Below are 14503 nucleotides of genomic sequence, written 5' to 3' on the forward strand. Positions count from 1 at the left end.
ATGTCTATGGACAGCGGTCGCTTTCCATTTCGGTAGATTCAGCTGGCCACTTGCTCGTTTGCCACCTTATATTTTAGTAGAAAAAATTTATAAGTTGTCTTTACGCACCGTTTTTACTGTACAATTTGACTATTCAATTAAAACTATCAGTGTATGCAGTGGTCTTCATATTTTGCTGTATAACGGCCGACTATTGAATTGAATCTTAACACTTCTTAAATGCCGCTTACGATCTGATTGTCATATTTGAATATGCATTTTAAATATGCCCTTATTTAAGATATCGTTACATAAATGTCGTTTTAGTATTCGGCCTATACTATAAACACAGTGAAAACCCACAGAAACATTAAACAAGGGACACAAGCAACACAAGGCTAGTGATGTGAAGGGGTAATTATCGATAAAAAATTAACTATTATTTTTTAAGATGACCTTTAACAAAAAGGTTTGTTCAAAAACTAAGTAATTGCTTGATGAAATTAATTTCGATCTAACGATAATGTCAATGCCATAAGATATAAAAAATACTAGAGGATAAAAAATATTGACCACTAAAAATATCGACCTTAAGTACTTTAAAAAAAAATAATAAATGTTATAGTTCTTGGCGCTTCTTTTCTGTTTTTTCGCTTTTGGGATAAGATCGTTGACAAAAATTCAAACATCAAATAAACTTGGTAGGAAAAATTTTTACTTTTGTATATTTATAAGAAAACTCGAAAGATACTGGACTAATTAATAAATTTCTTACAGTATTAACTATACTTGTCTAAGATGTCAGCAATTACAATATATTTTTTAATAATTCTTTTTTAATAAAAAGCCCTGCACTTACGTCACGCTTTAGGCTATATATTTTCACGCCAATAAACTTAGGGGAGTAAATATTTTGGATAAAAACCCTAATGTGGGAAAGAGACCATAAGTTGCTGCCAACATCAAGGAAACAAGATTGCCAAGGTTTGTCATGTCATGTCATTTTGACATTTGCTATTGATAATTTAACAAATGTAAACAATAAAATAAAATTTTCATAATTTCATGCGGATGAAGCCGCACGGGAACAGCTGGTAAGTATATTATGTTAAAAACGTCGAAAATCCAATTTTATTCAATTTAACTACTTCTTTTAAAACAAAAAATGATTGTGAAACGATATAATTAAATGCTATCGTATTAAAAAGTTGTAAATATGAGGCAATTCCATTTAAATATAAATCGATAAGAAATGAAGATGACCTTAAAGTGAATATCTACTTAAGCTAAGCTTCGTTTCAAAATAAAACCGGTAAAACTGGCTGTATACAATAATACTGGGATTCATTAAAATACACCTACTATTTAAAAAAAAAACCTTATAACCTACGTTCTAATCTTGCTAATATTATAAACTAGCTGTTCCCGTGCGACTTCATCCGTATAAAATTATGAAAATTTTATTTTATTGTTTACATGTGTCAAATTATAATTGCAAATGTCAAAATGACATGACATGACAAAACATGGCATTCTTGCTTCCTTGATGTTGGCAGCAACTTATGGTCTCTTTCCCACATTAGAGTTTTTATCCAAAATATTTACCTAAGTTTAATGGCGTGAAAATATATAGCCTAAAGCGTGACGTAAGTGTAGGGCTTTTTATTAAAAAAAGAGTTATTCAAAAATATGCTGTAATTACTGACATCTTAGGCAACAAAGAAGCGTGTGTTTACGCTTTATTATAATAGTATAGATGCGTAAGTTTAGATGAATGTTTGTTAGAGTTTGGCACCTAAACTGCTGAACGGATTTCGATGAAATTTGGCATAGATGTACATAGTCTGGAAGAACAGATAGGTTGCTTACTTTTTTTCTTATTCCTAGCTTAAGGAGTCCGAGCGATAGTTAGTAATAATGCGAAAGTTTGGATGGATGTAGGTTTGTTAGAGTTTAAAGCCTAAAATGCTGAACGGATCTCGATGTTTTAGCATAGATGTAGAGCATTGTCTGGAGGAACACTCTTTTTACTTACTTAAACTTTTATTAAATACATTGTTAGTATCTCTTTAAACGCGTATAAATAATACAATGTTATTCATAAATAAAATCTATAAAAAGCAATAATTTACGTAAATAAATTTCATTACAATTCTAATGAATTGATTAATTTTGATTCATTATTCCTCGCAGTCTTTCATAGGTTTTCTTAAATAGTTTCATAATTACCATATTTGTCACTCATTTTCGTTTTATTTTTTAAAATTTATTCCAGTGTCAACAGGTCAATGACAATTTGATCTTTTTCTAGAATATTATTTCTTGATAAGGTTAATTTTTTAATAATTTTTCTTTTAAAATGTAAATTGGAAGAAATAAAATAATAAGTATGGCTACAAACCAACATCTCTACCTGTTTGCGGGCGTATATATTTTTTGTTCTAAGACTTGCCTAAACAACCACTAAAAGATATTTGAGGCTTAAAAAGAATTACTATTTGAAATGCCATTTTTAATTAATACTTAGGGTCGTTTAAAAAGCGAGCCTACAATTTCCACAAAGGCCGGCAACGCATCTGTAGTTCCTCTGGTGTTGCGGATGTCCATAGGCGTCGTTGACCACCTTGGTATTCCTGCCGCTCGTTTGCCCCCTTCTCTTACATAAAAAAACTAAATGAAGATGCTCAAAAAACTTAATTCCTTCGATAAAACAACTTTCAAAAGATCTAATCGGATTTAAAAACGTGCAATAATAAAATTAAATCGTAATTTAAAATTTTAAAATTCTTTAATGTCACACCTTAAAAATCGTTATAAGAAACTCCAATTATTATTACAAAAGGAATAATAAATCAAAACTTTAATTTAAACGATAGAACCCATTTGTAAGGTTTTAAAAACAGGTGCAAAACGATATGCTTGATAACAACCTTGAACTATGGATGACCAAATTTGCATGAGATTAGTTTTTTCTTCTTTTTTATGTAATACCAGTATTTGACATGCGATAGCTTTTAAAACCAATATTAATGTATACCTTTAACCCACATTATTACACTGAACGTCTGCGAAATTTATCACAGGTTTTTCTTTGACAGAAATTGGCGACTTGAGTTATTTGAAAATTATTATAGTTCATCATTGTTAGAGCGTACGCACACCTTTGATTAAACAATCGCATAATTGTTTAGAGGCGCTTTGATTCCTGTGATCTTATACGCGCGCACTACTACATTTTTATTTGTGCAACTAAACAGTTGAATCTGCTGCGAAACAATCGACTATCACAAAAGATGTGCGAACGACTTTCCGTTGCAAATGTTGGAATTGTCCAATCGTTTACATTGTTAGAAAATAATTTATTTCGTTTTGTTTCAGAACAATGAAGCCACTACTTAGTACAGTGGTGGCTATCTGCCTAATCCTCCCCACACTAGCACACCCGGAAAACATCGAGGAGGTAAAAGAGTTGCCACAGAGCAAACAGCCCGTCTTAGAGGCTGAAGAGTCCAAGCCACAAGCCAGAAAAGAACGTTGTTCAAAATGCTCGTCTACCGTCAACCTAGATCTTAAGACACCGAAAGACCTTATCGCGGCACTACAGACCCTCCCTGGAGGAGAAGTTCACACCCAGCAGTCCTTCGAAGGCTGCTCAAGCAGCAAAGGCTGCGCTGGCATCAAAGTTCAAGACGGGAAAGTCACTGACAAGTTCGGCAACTTAAACGCTTTCGGTGGCGAGAACACTTTCAAAGCCGGATCGACGTTCGGTAGCAACCTCCTCAATGGTAAAATATCCGGCGAACCTCTCTGGTGGATGGGTGCTAACTCACCGTTCAAGAACGTTAACTCAGCAAGCTACAAAGCCAGTTCAAGTTACACCAGCACAACTGGAGGTGCCATAGGCGGTGCTATCGGGGCCGGTGGTGTTGACCTTTCGAAGAACATCTTCTTGAACCCTGGCGCAGGCGGCTTCGGTGCTGGACAATCGAATTACGATGCTTCGTCATCCTCTTTCCAAGCTACTAAGGAAGGAGAAATTGACGTTGTGAATAATCCATTCTTGAACGGCAATATCAATCTGGCACAATCTGGTGTTGGTGCTGGCCAAGGATTCGGCGCTGGTCAGGCAGGTGGCGCGTACGGCGCGAGTTCCACTACTGCTTTTGGTAGCGGATCTGGTTATGTTGGTTCATCTCCTAGTCCATTTGCGACCAGCACTGGTTCAAATATCAATCTTATCCAAAGCGCTCAGAAGCCAAGCGTGTTCGACTTTGACCAATCACAGCAGACGATCAGTGACGATATATTCGCTGGAGGTTCGAATGTGAACCTTCAAGGCCAGGCCGGTGGGGAGTTGGAGCAGTCCTGCCTAGGACAGGGCTACGCCTGCGTGCTGCGCTCCCAGTGCAGTAATGGTGTGACCAGCGTGATACCATTAACTAAGGTAAGAATTTATATAATTTCTTAAATGTAAACAGACTGATTGCCAGTCTTTTTGCCAAGAACATAACATGAGTGTTTGAATTTCAGTAGATTTAATTAACATTTTGTATAGTATTTTGTCTTCGTAATTTAGAAGACCATAACAATTTGACTTCACATCGTTTTTAATGATATACAAAAACTAAAGTTTTACAAAATGCTTCCTCATTACAAGAGTGATTTATCGTGAGAATTTTCTTACTATTGTTAAGTCGTATTTTGCTATTCCTATAGATTATAAATTGTACGCAACAGCTTCGCACTAATAAGTCAATATTCTTGTTCAAAAAACCACATAAAACCGCTCAAAATCAAAATTAATCTGTAATTAAATACATTTATGCCCATCGAGATCCGTTCCGCAGTTTAGGCTACAAATTATAACAATCAACCATTCAGCTAAACTTTCGCATTTACAACTAAAAGTAAGGTTATGTTTTAATTTTTTTATAAAGTACTAGCTTTCGCCCGCGACTCTGTCTGCGTGGTATTAAAAAAAATAATAGCGTATGAGTTCTTCCAGACTATCCTCTACATCTATGCTAAATTTCATCAAGATCCGTTCAGCAGTTAAGCCTACAAACTCCAACAAACATCCATCCATCTAAACTTTCGCATTAATAATATTAATAAGATTTTAAATACATACGTCACGTTAGGTCAACCGACCTTGTATTCCTAAACCTTTATGGTGTAATAGTTATAAAAAAACCAAACAAATACATTTCAATACAAAAGGTCACGCGTGTTGACTTTACAAATGTCCTAATCAACCGTGAAAAGGTCATCTTTAAAATGCACCATCTTTAATTCGAAGTTTTATTAAAAATACTAGCTGTTTCTGTGCGGCTTCATCCGCATGAAATTATGAAAATTTTATTTTATTGTTTACATTTGTCAAATTATCAATCGCAGATGTCAAAATGACATGACATAACAAACCTTGGCAATCTTGCTTCCTTGATGTTGGCAGCAACTTATCGTCTCTTTCCCACAATGGGTTTTTTTCTAAAATATTTACCCCCTGAGTTTAATGGCGTAAAAGTAAATAGTCTAAAGTGTGACGTAAGTGTAAGGCTAATTATTAAAAAAAAGGATTATTTAAAAATATGCCGTAAATTCTGACAACTGTAACATTAACTGCAGAACGGATCTCGATGGAATTTGGCATAGATGTAGAAGATAGTCTGGAAAAACACATATGTTACTCACTTTTTAAATTTTTAAAATCCACGCGGACGGAATCGCACACGAAAACTAGTTTCTAGTATTAGTAAGATGTAATACTTCTTCTTTACGTGTTACATTACATTGAAATCCATACAAAGATGGCTATCGAGAGAAATGTCCGATGTTTTGTAATAGATCATACAGAGATAACAATGGACTAAAGCGTGACAAAACATGCAAGTAATATGTTGAAACAAACATAATAGAACTAATTAAGAGATCATAGAATCATTCGCATGCAACACGATTGAAATCTCGTAACTACTTTTAGACAACTTATTTAATTGATACTGTCGCTTTAAACTCAGAGCAACACTTCTCGTCAGGACTCTGGATGCGCGCCAAACTATCTATACTTCTTGTGACATTGACAGCTGTCAGCTAGGGACGTGACGTTTATGCCGATAATCTAGAGTTGCGCCAACTCTACAGCACGGTACTAATTTTGTTCCTAACACTACAGTTTGGAAGCAATGAACATCTTTAGACGTATAGATATCTTTCTGGAAGGATGTATTACTAAGTATTTGGGAAATATATATCTATGGTCATAGATCAGACAATGTTAAGTACATTTTTGCTCAATATGACTTATTAACACATTTACTGCGGCAATTACAATCATAATTCTTCACCTGGTGCGGCGGCGGGCCACAATGCGCCCCCAATGATTTTTCCGCCAATGCGTGGCAGGTCTTTCTAGACCCACCAGCACTAGGATAGATTAAATTGATATGCTTGTGGAAACATAATTTATGTAATGTAATGTACATCTGAGATAATCGTTTCGCATTAGCAAAAGAAACATAGTTTTCTTCGTCCGCAACAACTTTTGTATCGCGTCAGGTCGATATCGGCCTGTTACGCTGAACTTGTTAATATAGATATAATCGCCAAAAAATGCTCTTTTATATGGTCATAATAGGATAACTACAAGCAAATTTTTTTTTTTATATATCAAGTGTTTCATAATTCAATAATGCCTTCAAGAATACGTAAGGATTTAATCGCTTGTCCTGTAATGAAAGGCATGTATCACATTCTGACCTATGGCCATAGATATTTAAAAATAATTCTATCTAACATTTGCAATTGTATATCCGGCTTTATGGCAAAACTCGATATAAAGCATAGACTAAAATTATTTTTGTCGTTAACCGGTTTTCGATTTTCAAAAACATGTCAAAAAAAAACAAAAGCTAGGAGGGAAAAATCGTAAAAACGACTGGTATTTGTACTAACACATTATGTATGTACATATTTTATTTTTGGGTTTCTTAACCGGAACTATAAAACCCCTGTTTACAACAATAGATGTATTTTCCGACGCGTCACAAATGTAGCTAATATCGGCAACACACGTCAGGTTTAGCGTGACATTGACCTTATATTCATAACCTATACTAATTGCGTTCGAAACCATTTAAATGTAAGACAAGACTGTACAAGTCTATATAAAAAACGTGATTATGCTTGTCAGTATTATCTTTAAAACTGTCATAACCTAACGTGTCTAACTGGCATAAATAAAGACATCATGGCTTTAAAACTAGTTGCAAGTTCAAGGACAACTGATGTTATTGTGTTATTTTATTACTATAATATATTGTTTTGCATCTCTGTCTTTTACTTGAGAATAAGAGAGATGGCAAGCTTTCGGACACATTTTTCAACAATCAGAATTCACGGTTAAAGTCAAACTAATAGACATGATTGTATAGACTTACTGTGCCCTCGGTTTCATACGATGTACATATACGTACCGTTAGAGCGGGCGTACACCTTTGACTAAACTATCGCACAACTGTGTGCGATTGTCGATTGTATTGCAGCCTATTCAATTGTTTAGTTGCATAAATAAAAATCGAGTTGTGTGCGGACCTCCATAAGCTCTAAGAATTAAAGCGAGACTAAACGGTTGTGCGATATTTTAGTCAAAAGTGTGCGCACTCTAATAGAGACTAGAGTCTGTCTAAAATAACACGTAACGACATGAAGTATAGTTTTGTAGTTTTACAATTTTGTAGTTTATCTAATACGTGTATCGTACAAGTTGATTTTTTGTAACATACTTTTTTTTTAGCTGTTTAAAATGTAAAATATATCAAATAGTTAAGTTAGTAAATAATAATAAATAAAAATAAACTACCAAAGCTACCAACAATAGTAGAAAATAGCAAAGTTTTCATTAAGAAAAAGAATTATTCAAAAATATGCTGTGATTGCTGACATCTTACGTCACAAAGTAGCGTGTGTTTACGCTTTATTATAATAGTATAGATTACAACTACAATTTTCTGGCGCATATTTTCCCTCACGAATTTAACCTTTAAATGTTAATAAAAATTGAGATTTATATTCGAAATTTGAATATCACATTAACGATATTCTTATTGGCTAATTTATAGACGTAGAAAAAAAACCTTTCAAACCAGACGTATTAGTCGATCGAGAAATAATTTAATAGCAAGAAGAAATTGTCTTTGTTTAACTTTTTTTATTTCTGTCCTAACTGTACTAAAGTTAAGTAACTAGTTGTTTTATCTATAAATGTTAGATTTATACTAAAAAACGTCTACACTTTTGCTCAAGCCAGGGTTGTAATTTTATCATCATCCACTTGCCCTTATCCCTTACGGAGGGTCGGCACAGTCTGTGCTGCTCTTCCATAAATCTCTAACAGCCGTCATATCTGAATCCACTCCTTTCTTGAGCATATCCTCTTTCACACAATCCATCCAGACTTTCTTCGGTCTTCCTCTACCTTTGTAGCCATCCACATTCATTCTTAACACTTTCTGGTTTATGTCCCCATCATTTCGGCGGATAACATGTCCATACCACGCTAATTGTGTTTACATGTGTCAAATTATCAATAGCAAATGTCAAAATGACATGACGACGACAAACCATGGCCACCTTGCTTCCTTGATGTTGGCAGCAACTATGGTCTCTTTCCCTCGTTAGGGTTTTTATCCAAAATATTTACCCCCTAAGTTTAATGGCGTGAAAATATATATCCTAAAGCGTGACGTAACTGTAGGGCTTTTTATTAAAAAAGAATTATACAAAAATATATTGTAATTGCTGACATCTTAGGCAACAAAGAAGTGTGTGTTTACGCTTTATTGTAATAGTATAGATATATCCAAAACGCATCTACATACAAAATATCTTACACATTACCTATGCTAATTTACGATCGCAGAAACTATACCGGAATACAAATTACAATTAATATCCTTGTCTAGACGTACGTCTATCTGTCCTTGACATTTATAAAGAAAAGATTTACCATCTTCTTATGCCATCTTTTCATACAGGATACCTTTTTCTAAGAGCGGGCGCACAACTGTTGTCTGATTGTCGATTGTTTCGCAGGCCATTCAACTGTTTAGTTGCACAACCAAATCGAGTAGTGTGCGCACAATAAGCTCGGAATCAAAGCGTGATAAACATTTTTGCGATAATTTAGTCAAAGTCATGCGCGCTCTGAAGGTAGATGTCCGAAATAGTTGACTTCAAATTCGTCGTGTTTGTTCCAACTCCATTTACCATCAGTGTTTATTCGTTCCTAGCTGTTCCCGTGCGGCTTCATCATGAAATTATGAAAATTTTATTTTATTGTTTACATTTGTCAAATTATCAATAGCAAATGTCAACATGACATGACAAAGCTTGGCAATCTTGCTTCCTTGATGTTTGCAACAACTTATGGTCTCCCACATTAGGATTTTATCCAAAGTATTTAGCCCCTAAGGTTAATGGTGTGAAAATATATAAACCGAGACGTAAGTCTAGGGCTTTTTATTAAGAAAAAAGAATTATTCAAAAATATGCTGTAATTTCTGACATCTTAGGCAACAAAGAAGTGTATGTTTACGCTTATTATAATAGTATAGATATGCAAGAATACAAAACTTACCTCTTTATAATATTAACTACCCGATTCCCGCGACTCCATCCGCGTAGATTTGAAAAACAAAATATTGGTGAAAAATCTTCTTCACTATGCCTCGTCTATATGTTTTTTAAATGTCTGTTGTAAACAGTTTCCACATAGTTATTTGTGAAACAATATCTTTAAACAGATCTTCCCAACTTGTATTTACACGCCACGTAACCTGTTAACGTGGTGTCATCACCAGCACTTACCAGATTTGCATATGAACATGCGGTACAGATGTAAGATATGCATATGAATTGATGACAAATTTCACTTATTATTAGTAAAAATAACCGGACTTAAATGTTACTTATTTCTTATATCTATACTAATATAATATATGGCAAAACAGATCTGGCCGTTTAGAACAGAGATTACAGTCTGGAATAGGGCATAGACAAGTTTTTTTTTTTTAAATTCCACGCTGACGAAGTTGCCAGCAACAATTAGCTTATTATAGATTACTTTATTATAGATACCAAAGTGAAATATTGCCTTTGAACGGTTTAATCACCATAATTACCGAAGAATAAAAAAAAATACACACGGATTTAGTACCTCCTTCTTTTAGGAAGTCGGTCAAAAATCATGAAACAATTCGATAAGTAATAAAATTGACTAGCATTGTCTTTATACAGCATGATTTTTTACTAATTTTTTTTTGGAAGTAATACTTTGACATTGCAACTCCAATAGTTACACAGGGGGTTCACTTTCTTTGTTTCTAACTATACTATGTATTGTATCGATAGTAAAAAATTAAACATCCTTTACGAACAATAGCGTGGGACAAGTTACAGGGTTAATAATGATTAGTATAATTAAATGTTTTTGTAATTAGATTTGTGTTTCTATATTATTTTGTACACGGTTTCAATAATAAAAACCGGTATAGGGTGATAGCCCAGAGCGCTTGACAGAGATCGACGGTACAAGTCGACAAATTACTGTCACGTATTTTTAACCCAGTTAGAGTAAAAACCGACTTCCAAACAAAATACACAAAAAAGAATTATCAAAATCGGTCCATTAGAGGCGGAGTTATGCTGTAACACACAAATAAAACATACAGACGACTTGAGTACCTCCTTCTTTTGGGAAGTCGGTCAAAAAAGAGTGCGCCATAGAGAACTTGGCCAGGGCGCTAGAAGAGTTAAAATCGTCTTTAGCGAAAAGCCAGGATTGCCTCGTCATAATAAGTACATTTTTGGATTCTAATAGCAACAACAGTTAATTAAGATTCTGGAGTTATTCAAGTACATGCAGTTTTGTTCTTAAATTCACCTCCACTCTATGTGAACATGCACTTCTTTTTCTTCAATTTTATCAACTGCCTTCTTAGTAACGTCTAAGGCTTTTTATTTACAGAAAGAATTACGTAATAACACTGTAATAAAACGTCGTAAAAACTGTAACAGTTTCCTCTAACACAATCATTAATAACTAGTTTTTTTATACCTAATTACAAGATATTACAATAAAATAATTCCCAGGACGAATAGAACAATGCATCTCTGTTATAACTTCCTAGAAAACGCACCCATCTCATGCTTGTATCAATGTATATAATTACTAATTCGTATATAAATGAATAAATTCACATAATTTAGGAATTAATCGATTTCTAGAAATTGTAATCGAGATGTAATCGAGATTAAAAGTTTATTTATAGACATGTACACAGAGCATTAGTTATGAGAGAGGTACACCTACAGCGGTACACCTAGAAAGGACATTGCGTGGAAGGTGACATGATCAAGGAGTGACTGAGATGACGTATGATAGAGTCTTGTGGAGGATAAACCTACCGCGCCACCACAGGAGTAGGATAAGTAGTTTTAGACAACTTATTTAATTGATACTGTCGCTTTAAACTCAGAGCAACACTTCTCGTCCAGGCCCAGGTTACGCGCCAATCTATCCATATTTCTAGTGACATTGACAGCTGTCAGCTAGGGACGTGACGTTTATGCCGATAATCTAGAGTTGCGCCAATTCTATAGCACGGTACTAATTTTATTCCTAACAGTAGAAAGATGATGATAGAAATGTAAATACAATCGAATTAAACAATTGTTTGGATAAGTTTGTAACTTCTCATTTCTGTTGTCTTAATGACTTCTAAAAGCAAATGTAACCGGAACAGTGGTCTTCGGTTGACAAAATAGTCATGCGACATCTTTCATACATATTAAAAAAAACTAGTTGTTCCCGTGCGGCTTCATCCGCATGAAATTATAACAACTTTATTTTATTGTTTACATTTTTCAAATTCTCAATTGCAAACGTCAAACTTACCGTTACCATAATAACCTTGCTTCTTTAATGTTGGGAGCCTGTAGTTTATGGTCCCTTACCCACGTACATGTTTTTTCCAATTTATTTATCCCTTAAGTTTAGTAGCGTGAAAATAATAGCCCAAAGCGTGTCATCAGTCATAAGTGTAGGGCTCAAAAATATCTGATTGCTGACATCTCACGCCACGAAGTAGTGTGTGTTTACGCTTTATTATAAAAGTATAGCTAACTTTTTTTTTAAGTTAATGTTTCTTTTAGCTGTATGAAAAAACCAAAAAGTGATATATGCGGGTCATACCCGTTACTTAAAGTGTTTTAACTGAAGTTAACTTTAATTTTCGGTGTTGCTATATGTGAAAACTTGTAATGCACTTTTTTGTTTATTTTGTGTGAAATGAAATATTATCTACAGGTCATGGACACATTTGTTTAGATGCCTAGGCGATAAAATCAATTTGTTCCAATATGACCTTGTATTTAAAATTATCATATAAATAACGAAAATATTTCGTTAACCAAATAAAATGCATTTTATCATTTTAAACATTTAAATCAATTTCATAAATATCGATCGGTGTTGCAATGAATTTTTAAAACAATTTATTAAATCGTGTTGCCATCTTTTATTATCACTCGTTCACAGTTCATATATAAACCAGTTTTAAAAACGCGTATTTTTATTCAAAAAATATATATTTTAGACATAATAGAATGCATTTTATTGCTACTTTATCTAATAATTTTAACTAAAATCAAATTAGCATGTTTACTTAAAAAAAGCAATAATATAATTACTAACCTTAATACGTCTTATAGGGAAACACTGACACCATGTTACAACAAACGTCAAAAGGTCAACACTGTATTGTTAGTAGTCTTGGGCTTAATCGGACATCTGCAAGTGCGCACCGTACTAGTACAATTGGGAAAACGTACTAGTACACACTTTTAGTACGCTTAGTACTTCAGATTTGTGAGAAAAGAATAACATGAATAGAATATAACAATGGTTATAGATTACACATTAAATTTTAAGCAGGGTCAATCATGTTATTAGCGAAAATAAATTTAAGTTATAAATGATTTTATCCACTTTTGATTCTTATTACCGAAGGTGGATGCTTCAATCTAGCAAATATACAATCAAATCAAACAACGAAGAAGCGAACATCGAAAGCGTGTAGTGTACTAAAAGTGCCAAATGTCCGATTAACAGAAGCCGTTGGGTAACGTTACTTTTAGTACAGTGCTGAGTAACTTTTTATTACTTTTTAGTACATTGTATGTGTACTACACAAGACTAATTGTTAGTGTAGGAGTTTATTTAGATTAAATGGCTGGTGTAAAACTCGCAAACAAAAAAGTTATTAAAAGCATTTGCTTATTAGTTAATGTTTCCTAATAGTTTATGTCATTTAGTTGACACATATTCAAGCGAAAATAATGTGGAACAACACTATACAAATGAAGGTTTTGTTGCCTCGTATTTCGTTAACAAACCGCAAACCTTTGTTTATTTAAACCAATGCAATGTAATGCAATAGTGTGTTGTTACTTTCCATTACAGAAACACATGTCACAAACATATCACTATCTCTGTTTATCCGAAGAAAAAAAGAGGGATGGCAACGTTTTGGTAATTCGGAAACCGCTTTACGTTATCTGTGACGCATCATGCATTCTACAAACATTACAAATTCATTTTCAATGCAAAATGTAAAATCAAATATTCGTATGGAAACAAAATACACAACGGGTTTGCAAATTTACCATTTTATCGATTTTAAACATCGTATTGTGGAATTGTTTATTATTATTAGAACTTGTAGACATTTGTAACGTATTGTGCTGTTAAATAGTATATTTCGAAAAACGATAGCCAATTTTGAAGCATTTTCTTTTCTGTCGATTCTACTTCCCTCATTATTTTAACCTTATAAAAGGAAGGGGAAAGAAGTAGATAAGGGCAGCACGCACACTTAGACAAAACGCGTATTTACTCCGATTTCACGGCTTTATATTATATTTTGTTTTTGACTTCCCAAAAGAAGGAGGTACTCAATTCGTCTGTATATTTATTTATGTGTGTTGTAATAAAAGTCATATTTTAGTTGTAATAAATAGTCATACTTCATACTAATATTATAAATGCGAAAGTTTAGATGGATGGATGTTTGTTAGAGTTTGTAGCGTAAACGGTTGAACGTATTTAGATGAAATTTGGTATAGACGTAGGGGATAGTCTGGAAGAACACATAGGCTACTCTTTTGTTTTATTAATACCACTCCGACGGAGTCACGGGCGGAAGCCAGTTGAATTATAAAATGGTCATCAATTTTGCAATATTCAAACGAGTAAATCTTCAAATATTAAATAATTAATGTGTTAATAAGTTTAATTTATAAATACATTAAGCATACGTCTCTGTGACAGACACATTCATCACTTGTAATCACCTTGCAGTGATGGATCAACGTTTATAAGACATCTGACAGTAAGAAATTAAACATAAAATTGGGGACAATGTATATCTTGTCTGTACTATTATAATAAAGCGTAAACACACAC

At 33.7% G+C, this 14503-nt stretch overlaps 1 protein-coding gene and 1 long non-coding RNA gene across 5 annotated transcripts in view; both read left to right on the forward strand.

Annotated features, from left to right (window-relative positions):
- LOC106101639 overlaps window positions 1–14503 on the forward strand; it is a 47687-nt gene that overhangs the window by 12702 nt on the left and 20482 nt on the right. For all 4 annotated transcript variants that reach the window (XM_013280936.1, XM_013280938.1, XM_013280937.1 and 1 more), the window contains exon 2: window positions 3358–4423. In XM_013280936.1, coding sequence (XP_013136390.1) covers window positions 3362–4423 — 1062 coding nt within the window. In that variant the 5' untranslated portion in view covers window positions 3358–3361. The remainder of the gene's footprint in view (window positions 1–3357; window positions 4424–14503) is intronic.
- On the forward strand, window positions 5804–12909 carry LOC106101640. Its single transcript, XR_001225528.1, has 3 exons — window positions 5804–5814; window positions 10980–10983; window positions 12807–12909. It is a non-coding gene; the product is annotated as an uncharacterized LOC106101640 (long non-coding RNA).

The sequence above is a fragment of the Papilio polytes genome, unplaced genomic scaffold (genome assembly GCF_000836215.1).
Source record: "Papilio polytes unplaced genomic scaffold, Ppol_1.0 DF823969.1, whole genome shotgun sequence".
Lineage (NCBI taxonomy): Eukaryota > Metazoa > Arthropoda > Insecta > Lepidoptera > Papilionidae > Papilio > Papilio polytes.